Consider the following 12,162-nt stretch of genomic DNA (forward strand, 5'->3'; position numbering starts at 1 on the left):
GAGTTTACTTTCTGTATTTTAGGCTCCAGTAAAGCAGCTGCTGTCAGAAGTTGAAACCGTTGTGACTCTAACAGTCAACAACTGTTTTTTTTTACTTCTTGAAAAGTTAAGACATTGAAAATGAACATGTAAACCTGCTTCAATGTGTTTAGACACCAGATTTAAACCTTTTAAGACATAAAACTTGGCATCTAAAAACTTAAAAGATGTCACACAAAGTGACTTGTGATAGTTTTCAGTTGTTTTTTTTAAGAGAACAGAAGGAGAAGAGAAGTAAAAACCAGAGACAAATGAAGGTGAAACGTTTATTAGAGTGCAACAACTGAAATGAAAACTTATTTCTCCAAAATGCAAAATTTTACACAGTTCAGAAAATAACAGAAAAACAAAATGCATTTTGAGATAAGTGCTTTAAATAACGACATCAGCTTTAACAAGCTGTGAATTTGAGAAATATGAAACAAATACAAAACTATTCACAGATATAAAAACAACAGAATTATACAACAGCAGACTGTTTGTGTTGGACGAATACTGCAGGAACTTTTTTGGCACTGAAACAGAATTTAAGCACGTCACACTTCAAACTGAGGCTTTACTGTCAGAACAAACAGCAAAGATAAAAACATGAACAAAGTCTGTAAAACTTTGTATTAATTAGATTTTTATTTAGTTTTCTGTTAAACATATTTTCTGTTAATGTTAGAGGGTGTAAATGCTGGTTCAAAGCCTTCTCCACTCTGCTCTTAAATACTTATTTATTTATTTTGTTGGCCAAAAAGTACTTCAAGTAGTCAGGAGTGAGTATAAAATACCAAGCAGGTACATATTTTTAATTATAGAATTTAAACTTCCCCCAAACTTCCCAGAAAAAAAGAGCCTCAGACACACATAATGTTGCTGAGAGACAGAAACTAAACTGCATATAAACATCAAAGTAACCTGTTAATCATTTTCAAGGAAGCTGCAGACCAAACTCCACTGTTCTAAAAATATTTTTGACGATTTTCATTCCGAGAGCAAAATATTTTTTTCAAGAAAATTTTAATTTTTCAAGAAAAAAAAACAACTGTAAAAACACTGTAATTTTCTGGGGGAAAAAAAAGTTGTTATATTTTGACAGTGAAAGTTGTCATTTTCTATTTTATTCAACTCCAAACCATGAAAATTAAATTAAAAATAAACTACAAATCCCACCAGGTTTTAAGCATACAAAACCCCCGCTGGTGCTTTTTATCTGTAGTCAAATGTACAGTTAAAAAACTACAATTCCCAACATTGTGAGTATTGAATTAGTAACTGTTACTGCTGCTTTTTAAGGCAAATAAACACGGTCAAATAAAAAAAAAAAAAAGTAGAAAACTCCCAACATAACATCATCAAAAAGTAAAGTGCATCAAAATGTAAACACCATAAAATACTTCTATAAATACAATAAATTATCACGTATAAAAATAATATTACAAATAATAAGTTACGAACCCAGCTTTACAACTACAACTCCCATCAGGCATCAGGGTGACGGTCAGTATCCAAACCAGGACCAGTGGAAGAAAACAATGTGTCTTTGTATTGTTTTCTTTGTGGGGACGACTCTTATTTTGAAGGTTAATACTTGGTTTTAAGATAACGTTTGGTTTAGTTATTAAAGGATGCAACATGTCCTACGTGTGTCCTCACGAGCATAAGCAGACGAAAACGAGTCAGTCGGTCAGCAGGAACGCTCGGCTCAGGACGACCTCCGTTGTGGCTCCGCCCAGATGACACGCCTCCAGGACGCACACCAGCCTCTGATTGGTCAGCTGGGCCGCCATACCTATGAGGTCACCTGGTAGAGAGACAGAGAGGAAACTTCATCATTGATGACTCTGTGTGTCCTCCACTGCTCCCCTCTCATGTGGGGCACCACAGGGCTCTGTGCTTGGCCCTCTTTTATTTTGGCATTTCTTTTCATTTCATAAACTTCCTACATTTTAATGAAAAAAAAGACAGAAGTCATGGTCTTTGGTGGCACTTCTGTGACCCCCCTGGTTGATCTGGGTTCTTAGTATCACAAGCCAACTGAGCACAATCTGGAGGTAAAAGAGGACACAGACCTTAAATTTGACAGCCAGATTAAACCAGTTTTTATCTTATTTCATTTGATTTTATCTTATTAGATTTTATTTGTTTTTATCTTATTTGATTTAATTTTATTTAATTTGATTTGATTTTATCTTATTTGATTTTATTTGTTTTTATTTGTTTTTATCTTATTTTATTAGATTTTATTTGATTTTATCATTTTATCTTATTTTATTATTATTATTTTTATTATTTTTATCCTGTGGTGTCCTTCATCGTTTCATTTGGAAACCTTGTGTTTGTTAAAATCGTGCTTATAAATAAAGTGTGTTTGGATTGTTTGTGGACTGACCTGGGGAGGGCGGCGGCGTGTGGGAGGAGAAGGCTCCGTGAGACAAGATGGAGGTCCAGGTGTTGGAGTGAGAGAGGAGGGGAGGACAGAGCGAGGAAGAGGAGGACTGAGGGAGGAAGGTGGCGTCGAGCAGCACGCCGTCTGACAGAGCTGCGGGGAGAAAGAGAGTTAAATACGGAGGAATTACTCTTTGAATACAACACAAACTGTAACAAACGGGTTAATTAATAATTAATTAATGAGCTTTAGACGCGTTTGTCGGTGACTTTGTACGGAGCCGAGCTAGCTGCTTCCTGTCTTTATGCTAGCAGTAGCTTAGCAGGTTCTGTTCATGTCTACATGGGTCCTTATCCTCGCAAGATTAAAAAAAAAAGTTAATATCTTTATTTTTTTATTAATAAATAAAGATATAAACTTCTAAAATAACCCTTAAATTTAGTTGTCTTCTTCACAGAAATGAATTAGTGCTGAGACATGTATATTTTATATATATAAAGAGAGTTTCACGACCCCGCGTGGAGCTTTGGCGACCCCTAGCGGGGGTCAGGACCTCCACGTTAGGACCCAGTGCTTTAAGTTTGCTAATTTAATTAGTATTTCCCCATATTTTCCAGGTATTATAAATTATTTGACTTTGTAAAAAAGTCAATTTCATTTGTAACAAACGGGTTAATTAATAATTAATTAATGAGCTTTAGACGCGTTTGTCGGTGACTTTGTACGGAGCCGAGCTAGCTGCTTCCTGTCTTTATGCTAGCAGTAGCTTAGCAGGTTCTAACGTTGTTTTGGAATTAATGTTTGCACGACAAAAAACTGATTCATTCAAACGGGGACAAAGAGATGATTGTTACATACTGGACTTGCGTAAACTTTAAAGAAGACGTCAGTAAACTGTTAAAAGAGTAAAACACAGACAGACGTTGTGTGTGTGTATACTTGTTTATCTATCATTGTGAGAACCGCTGAGTTTTAGACCTGTGAGGACATTTTGGTCAGTTCTCACTTCCTGACAGACCTTCAAAGGGCAGTTTGAGGGTTCAGACCTGGTTTTATGGTTCAGGTTAGACTGAGCGTTGCGGTTGTGACTGTAAGCTAAGTGTCCTCACGAGGATAGAAGCACAAGCATGTGTGTGCGTACCTCTCAGCCTCAGTGTGTAGTAGTTCTCAGAGTCGAACCTCCCGGCGGCCGTCGCTCTCCCTCCCATCGCCACGGCGTCCGCCTGCTCCTCCCTGCGACCGTGGTCGTAGTGCATCCGCAGCGTCTCCGCGGAGACAGGCGGGAAAGGGGGAAGGAAGGGGGCTGTGACAAAGGACGAGGCGTCTTCATCGTTGTCGTCGTCATCATCGCTATCGTCGTCTTCATTGGCGTTGGTGTTTTCTAGAAACTCCATGGAGGCTTCAAACAGAATGACTGCAGACGGAGAGAGAGGAGGGTCACACACACACACTCACACACACACACTCACACACTCACACACACACACACACACACTCACACACACACACACACACTCACACACACACACTCACACACACTCACACACACACACACACACACACACACACTCACACACACACTCACACACACACACACTCACCTGTGTTGTTGTGCTGTTCTGGTTGTAATGTAACTCGGGGGCTGCAGAGACAAACAGATATTTTGTGAAATCAATAACACAATAATCTGAGATTTTGAGAATTATGTCATAATATTTGTGAGTAAAAGGTTGTAATATTTCAAGAATGAAGTTGTAATTTTTCTAGAAAATTAGCCGTAATATTTAATGAAAAGGTTGTGATATTTTGAGAAAATTGTTTTGAATGTTTTGTGGAAAAAATTGTTAATTTTGTAGAAAAAAAGCCCTTAAAGAAGTAAATAAAATAAACAAAATCTGAGAACCAAATTCAGAATATTTCAGGAAAAAGTCACAATATATTTCAGAAATAACTGTAATATTTTGAAAAAGGTTAAAATAAAAATACCTCAAGAAAAAAAAGTGGAATATTTTGAGGAGAAATCTGAATTTTTGGGGGAAAAAGTCATAAAACATCGAGGAAAAATGCCGTAACATTTCAGGAGAAAAGTCAGAATATTTTGAGAAAAAAGTTGTAATTTTCTTAGACAAAAAACAAAAAAACACTTCATGTTTCGAGGAATAAAGTTTTGAGAAAGAAAATCTGAATCTATAAATCACTGGAGTTCATTTTTAATAATGTTTCCGTGAAAAAAAGAAAACTACTCACCTTTTCTTCGGAGTTTCTGCCTGCAGGAGCTGCTTCCTCTTACACGACTTCCTGCTCACACACACACACACACACACACACACACACACACACACACACACACACAGTTTACACACCATAAACAACATTTAGCTCCTAAAATGAAATGCTGTTTTTTGTTTTTTTTACCCTCCTCTTCGCTGCAGGAGGCGGGGCGTCAGCTGACTGACAGCTGATGACGGAGAGGAGCAGGGGGAGGAGAGAGGAGGTCGGGGCGAACGAGGGGTGGAGGGGAGAGGGAAGAAAGAGGAGGAGCAGCAGGAGGAGGAGGAGGGGGAGGGAGACAGGTGAGGAGACGGGGAGGGTTTAGGGAGACGAGGGGAGGAAGAGGAGGAGGAGGGTGAGAGAGATGAAGCTCTGTCCATCCACAGCAGACAACGATCCTCCTGAAAGAGACGCTTCATATAACTTCATGTATAATATATAAATATGTTTACATCACCATCCCGTCCACTGTGTCATCAATCAACAGATCAATAATACACTCACGCACACTCACGCACACACACACGCACGCAGACTCACACACACACACACACACACGCACGCAGACTCACACACACACACACTCACACACGCATATAAATATATATGTTTACATCACCATCCCGTCGACTGTATCATCAATCAACAGATCAATAACCCTGATCGCTCTGAGCAATCGCAGCCATCACAGTATATTATATATGTTATATTATGTCATTATATAAGGCCGAGAATTATATATATATATATATATATATATATATATATATATATATATATATATATATATATATATATATATAATCGTTATGCAAGAGAAGTACATTATTTTATTGTTATTTATATCATATTGTTGTTAGTTAATAATAATCAATAGTAATATAATTAATCAATTTATGTGACAGGACGTTTAACACTTTCTAAGGCACTAAATTCAATATATAAGAAGTTACTAAATTGTTTTGGGGGGGGTTGGTAGTTACCTCTCCTCTGCGGCAGTAGGCAACCATGGTAACAGTTGCCTGGATACAGAAGGTGCGTCGCTCCCGGTAACAGAGCCTCTCCACCTCCCTCTGAAACTCCGCCCCTCGCAGGAAACCTGGCTCACCTGTAAACACACACACACACACACACACACACAGAGAGTCGTGTTTCCATGACAACAGAGGACTTTACATTGACTTAACATTCATTCCTGGAGACCTTAAACCACACACACACTCTGAACACTTAAAGGGAAACTGATGACAACTAATGTAAAGACAGGCGGTCAGCTGACCTCTCCTCTCTTTCATGTACGTTTCCAAGGAGACGGGAGGAGGCGGGTAGATGAAGAAACCTCCGATCAGAGCCCTGCTCAGCACCTGGGCGTCGTCCTGACTCCTCAGCCACTGCAGGAACTGCCGCACCGGCCGCAGCTTACGGTAACTCATCTCCGAGTGGTGGCCCAGACCTGCCAATCGACCAATCAGGGAGCCAGGACGGAACTCAGTTAACCAATGAGTGAGCAGACAAACTGATGAGGCTGCTTTAAAGACAATTCCAGTTTATTCAAGCGCCTTATCGTCACCAGATCTCAGAGATGAATGAGTATTATTGGTACTGATAGAAAGGATGGACAGAACTACCCATAATGCCTCTCTCTCTGTGTCTCTCACCTGTGCAGTACACCTGTGTGTACGTTGTATTTGTCAGGTAGCAGCAGCTCTGATCTGAAGCTTTGATCAACTTCAGTCTGGTGCAAACAACCACCGACACTGTAAACACACAGAGAGACCCGTAACTATGGAGACCTGTTGTTGGATATATAATCTACATTAATCTAATCTACATCGACATACTGACATTTATCACTTATATAAATATAAATAATGTAAATATGTTTGTTTGTTTATTTGTGTGTGTGTGTGTGTCTCACGTGGGTGGAGCTTGCGGTGGGTTTCAGGTTGAGACGTGGAGAAGAGCTTCACCGTGATTGGCCGATCGCTGGAACCGTCCTCCAGTCGCAGCCAGCGGTACTCCAAAAGCTCCGCCCCTCGACCGTCTACCGATGAGAACAGTCGTGTTAAGACGTTGCGTGTTTGTGAGAAGAAGAACACGCAAACAAACAAAAAAATAAATAAATAAATACCATGGCAACCCTCACCCTTGCTCCTGATTCGCTCCGGCCGACCTGAGAACGTCAGCAGGCCGATGACATCACACAGGACGCCGTGAGGACGGTCCAGCAGCTCCTTACTGGCGGAGACAGACAGAGAGCTTGTGTTTCTATGTTTGAGAGGACGTTCAGGCTGCTCCTCACTACTGTTAGAAGAGGTTAAAGCGTAAACGTGTCTACGTGCGTACCTGCTGTAGAAGCTGTAGGCGGGAGCGGGTGGTACGTATTCAGGCGCCACAGAGGATTCTGGGAGAACAGAGATGCGAGCGGCGGGATTTCTGCTGTTCACGCTGATCTCTGTGGAGAGCAACAGAAACCGGAACAGAGCGGCGAGTCTGTCGTTATAAACCAGAGTCCAGCTTCTAAAAACACTTTATACCGTTATAATTTTGACTTCCTGTTTGTCACGGCGGTGTTTCTGTAAGTTGTCTTTCTTGTTCTATTTCCTGGCGGAGGGATCGTCCTCCTGCTCTTCCTGAACTTTCTTCCATTTAAAGAGTTTTTTTAGGGAGTTTTACCTTATTTGAATAAAGGGTCTAAGGACAGAGGATGTTGTATTTGTGATATTCGGCTGTACAAATAACATGAACTTGACTTGACATGTGACGATCTAATATCTCAATTCTACGTTTTTTACCTTCATGATTTTGTTTATTTACAGGAGGTTACTTTGGAACAACCTGTGTGTTTCTGGTCTTTGTGTAAACGTTGATCAGATGAACCCTACGTGAGTTTGATTAAAGTACCGATGTCGTCGCGCTCCGCCTGGTAATGCTGTTTGACTCGGTAGCGGCTCAGGCCGATGATGTCACCGGGCTTCACGCAGCGATACCAGTCGACACACACGCTGTTCCACAACACCACACACACACTTCCTGTCCTGTCGCACACCTCCAACACCGCCTGGACACAGAGAGACAGACAGAGAGACAGACGGGTGCTCATCAACACGGTTGCGGAGTTCCTCAGGGTTCGATCTTAGGTCCTCGTCACTTCACGTTAAAACCTGATGTCTGAAAGACACTTCAGACAATACCTTACATATTAAAAGTGAGTGGGAATTAGAACTCAATGCAATTATAGAAGATGAAGCTTGGGGAAAATATATGTTTAGCAAGTCATAAAGGGATTGGGAGCCAAATGTGGAAAGAATTTGACTGGAAAGTGAAATTGAGATTTTTCAGAACACCTCTCAAGGTGTCAAAGTTTTCAAGTAATACCCCCAACACGTACTGGAGGAACTGTGGCATGGTTGGGGATCATGCCCACATATTCTGGGACTTTGGAAACACATTAAAGAAGAATTGGACACTGTCTTCAGAGTTGATATCCCTCTGGACCCTTTAATTTTCTTACTGGAGAAGATACCAGAAAACTTGGTCTCTAAAGGACCAATGCTATATGTTACATGTTCTGTTAATGACTGCAAAGAAAATGATTACTGTTAATTGGATGCAGCCATGTGCACCCATAAAAAGCTCAATGGATACAGAAGATGAAGCAGATACACACCATGGAAACAGTTTAAAGTACCACTATTCATAAGAAGATGGGTCATTCTGGGACTGAAATGATGCGAACACCTTAAATGTAATGTACAATTCTATATCATCTACTTTGATCCTGCACAACCAAGAATTGCGATATAACATTTAATGACAAGGTGACCTTTTTGTTTGTCTGTTTTGGTTTTGTTTTTGTTTTTGTTTGTCTGTTTGTTTGTAGCCTCCTATGGGAGGGTTAGGTTGTGTATATTTGTATTGAATGTATGTTTGTGTTTGTATTGCCTGCAAGTTCAATAAAGGCAATAAAGTTCTAAAAAAAAAAAAAAAACCTGATGTCTGTTGTTATTCCACATGTTTCTTTTTGTCAACAAATCCCAAACCAACAACGTGTTGGTCCGTCTGAGTTTTCATCAGGTTTATAACATGAAAGTGACCTTTCATGGTAGAACAGAACATTAATACAAAAACTACATGTTCCACAGTAACAAATATCAGTGACTCGATAAAAAAATGAATTATAATCATAAAATAATAATAATAACAAAGTAAAAACAAACAAACGTGGGAAGAGAAAAAATACATCAAATCAATACATTCAGAGAACAAAAAGCAAACACAGTTACACTATAAAACCAATTTAGAATCAAATTCAGCAGCTACATAATATACAGTAAACAATATGTCACTCATCATGTTTATGTAGATTTATTAAGTCAATCATTCTTCAGAAAGGCCTTTAAATTACTGACTGATTTATCTGGAAAGGATCTCATGTTTCATTCAATTTAAAATGTTTCCTGAAGCTGTAGAAGAAACACTTCCTGTTTATCTGACTCTGTCTGCGTCTCTCAGCTCATCGGTTCCTACTGAATCTTTACTTCATCAATATATCACTTCTTTAAAAAAAAAACGCTGTTAACTGTAGTTTTTAACAAACAAAAGGAGGAAAAAGTGCTTTTGTCGGGGACTATTTTCAGTGGCGGATTCACATTTGAGACTGATTTTAATGAACAAACACTGACCTTATACGGACACTCGCAGTTCCGGTCTGTTCTCCCGTAATACATCAGGTGCGACTTGTTTATGACGCGTACGATCAGCTGATGCTGGACGGCGCCCCTGGCGACGCCCCGGTGACCGGACAGGAAGGCGTCACGCAGCTCGGACACCGTCACGGCGGGACATCGCACTGTCAACAACACACAAACAAACGTTTTACCTCAGTTTAATGTTAAGACGCTGCCCCCTGCTGGTTAATGAGACAGTTTATACATCTCATGTAATAATAATAATAATTATAATAATAATAATAATAATAATAATAATAATAATATCTTTATTTATAGCACTACAATTATTCTGCAGAATAACAACTCTTAACGACACTTTACAGACGTCTTTATTATAAAGTTTAAGTTTTAGTTGCAGTACCGCGCGTGGCCACCGGACACGCCGGGGGCGCCGTATCAGCTTCATTTAAACATCCATGCTCTCCTCACCTTCCTCCTCTTCGTCTTCATCCTCTTCCTCGGTGGGCGGAGTTTCCCTCCATCCCTCCCCGCTGTAGTCCACGTTGTTCCACAGAGGGAGAAACACGATCCTATTGGCTCTCAGAGGAACCAGAGAGCCTATGGGATCAATCAATCAATTAACCAATTAAAGCCCGGTGTGGGTGTGGTTTAGGTCGGTGACATTGGACTGTGATCTACCTGCTGCCTCTGAGGATCCAAACCAGGGCAGAGAGTCCCAGTCCGCATCCGACCTCCTGACTCCATCCTCCTCATCATCATCATCGTCATCTGGAGCGCGACCTTTGACCTCCACACTCACCAGTCTGTAGCTGCAGGAGCAGAAACAAACATCACAGCGACCTCACTACTGATTACATCATTACAAAAGTAATTATATTACTTATTACTCAGCAGCAAAAGTGACACGTTATATTTCTCGTTACTGTCGTTTCTCAAAGTTTCCTTTAAACTCAGAATCTTCCACAGACGCTGCATCTGATTCAACACGTCTGTATTTAACATGTAGAACAAGAAAATGAGACGTTTGTGGTTTAACAAGCAGCCAGGAAACAATTTGGAACCAGCGTCAGGTGACTCCTGAGAGCTAGCTAACGTTAGCTAGCCGGCTAACCTACAACACAACTTTGGGATTACTGCGAGTCGCGTTTCTCCTCGTCTGGAGCGTCTGTCAGCTGATCACAGAGACTCTGTGAATCCCAGTAAGACAACGAGCACGTCGACCCCCAAATGTAGAAGTAACGGAGCGTTACTGTGATCAGTAAGTGTGACCCCGAACACTACCGTTACTGAAACACTAATAATATTACTGTCACATGTTAAAACTACTGAAGCAAAACACTAAACTTGTTGTTCCCTTTTCTATGTGTGATGTCACACCTGCCCGAGTGACGTCACATCTGCCTGAGTGATGTCACACCTGCCTGAGTGATGTCACACCTGCCCGAGTGATGTCACACCTGCCCGAGCGATGTCACACCTGCCTGAGTGATGTCACATCTGCCTGAGTGATGTCACATCTGCCTGAGTGACGTCACACCTGCCTGAGTGATGTCACACCTGCCTGAGTGATGTCACACCTGCCCGAGTGATGTCACACCTGCCTGAGCGATGTCACACCTGCCTGAGCGATGTCACATCTGCCTGAGTGATGTCACATCTGCCTGAGTGACGTCACACCTGCCCGAGTGATGTCACACCTGCCTGAGTGATGTCACACCTGCCCGAGTGATGTCACACCTGCTTGAGCGACGTCACACCTGCCCGAGCGACGTCACAGCAGCACAGTTCACCTGTTCTCACTCACCTGTCTCTCTCTCCAGAGGCCCCGGGGCATGCTGGGAGCTGAGCGGTCATGGCGGGGGTGAAGGCGGCGTTGCGTAGCGTCGCTCCCGACCGCAAGACGTCCCTCTCCACCAGCCGGTTCAGACCAGGATCCAGAGTCACACGAAGCCTGCAGTCCCCGTCTGTCAGTGTGACGTCATACAGGTCCTCACCTGGAGACCAGAAACCAGAAACCAGAGGGGACACCAGTGAGACCAGTCCAGTGATGTTATACATGTTATATATATATATATAGCTGGACAGAAGTGGATCCTGTCTGTCCTGTTTTCTCCCAGTTTATCATCTCCCGTCTCGTCCTACTTTGTCCTACTTTGTCCTGTCTCGTCCTACTTTGTCCTACTTTGTCCTACTTTGTCCCGTCTTGTCCTACTTTGTCCTACTTTGTCCCATCTTGTCCTACTTTGTCCTACTTTGTCCCGTCTTGTCCTACTTTGTCCCATCTCGTCCTACTTTGTCCTACTTTGTCCCGTCTTGTCCTACTTTGTCCTACTTTGTCCCGTCTTGTCCTACTTTGTCCTACTTTGTCCCATCTTGTCCTACTTTGTCCTACTTTGTCCCATCTTGTCCTACTTTGTCCCATCTCGTCCTACTTTGTCCTACTTTGTCCCGTCTTGTCCTACTTTGTCCTACTTTGTCCCATCTTGTCCTACTTTGTCCTACTTTGTCCTGTCTCGTCCTACTTTGTCCCGTCCTGCAGTGTCTCACCGTTGAGGACAGCCTGGGGGAAGTAGACGGAGGATCCCTGGTCTCTGCTGTAGCGCTGCAGGTCCACCACGAAGACAAACTGTCTGCAGACGGCGGGAACGGACGAGGACGCCTGCGAGACAAACACACGGGTAAAAAAACCAACTTCACAAGACGAATCACAGTTTAAAGTCTATCAGGAGTCACGAGGAGTTTACACGTCTGTCAGTGTAGAAAATATCACTGAACCGTTAAATG

The 12,162-nt window shown here is 41.8% G+C and overlaps 2 protein-coding genes across 3 annotated transcripts in view; one reads left to right on the forward strand and one right to left on the reverse strand.

Moving 5' to 3' along the window:
* Positions 1-12,162, forward strand: part of LOC137174877 (zinc finger protein 431-like) — a 101,308-nt gene that overhangs the window by 66,677 nt on the left and 22,469 nt on the right. The gene's annotated exons all lie outside the window — the stretch shown is intronic.
* The window catches only part of si:ch73-71d17.2 (RPA-related protein RADX), a 12,736-nt gene continuing 865 nt past the window's right edge, over positions 292-12,162 (reverse strand). Inside the window, exons 2-19 of the mRNA XM_067580392.1 lie at positions 11,926-12,037; positions 11,183-11,372; positions 10,057-10,187; positions 9,847-9,975; positions 9,370-9,536; positions 7,589-7,745; positions 7,031-7,139; positions 6,831-6,922; positions 6,603-6,728; positions 6,343-6,441; positions 5,964-6,137; positions 5,668-5,792; positions 4,829-5,085; positions 4,661-4,711; positions 4,015-4,055; positions 3,555-3,827; positions 2,417-2,566; positions 292-1,828 (exon numbers count right to left, since the gene is read on the reverse strand). Coding sequence (XP_067436493.1) covers positions 1,704-1,828; positions 2,417-2,566; positions 3,555-3,827; positions 4,015-4,055; positions 4,661-4,711; positions 4,829-5,085; positions 5,668-5,792; positions 5,964-6,137; positions 6,343-6,441; positions 6,603-6,728; positions 6,831-6,922; positions 7,031-7,139; positions 7,589-7,745; positions 9,370-9,536; positions 9,847-9,975; positions 10,057-10,187; positions 11,183-11,372; positions 11,926-12,037 — 2,508 coding nt within the window. The 3' untranslated portion in view covers positions 292-1,703. The remainder of the gene's footprint in view (positions 1,829-2,416; positions 2,567-3,554; positions 3,828-4,014; positions 4,056-4,660; positions 4,712-4,828; positions 5,086-5,667; positions 5,793-5,963; positions 6,138-6,342; positions 6,442-6,602; positions 6,729-6,830; positions 6,923-7,030; positions 7,140-7,588; positions 7,746-9,369; positions 9,537-9,846; positions 9,976-10,056; positions 10,188-11,182; positions 11,373-11,925; positions 12,038-12,162) is intronic.

The sequence above is a fragment of the Thunnus thynnus genome, chromosome 22, assembly GCF_963924715.1.
Source record: "Thunnus thynnus chromosome 22, fThuThy2.1, whole genome shotgun sequence".
NCBI lineage: Eukaryota > Metazoa > Chordata > Actinopteri > Scombriformes > Scombridae > Thunnus > Thunnus thynnus.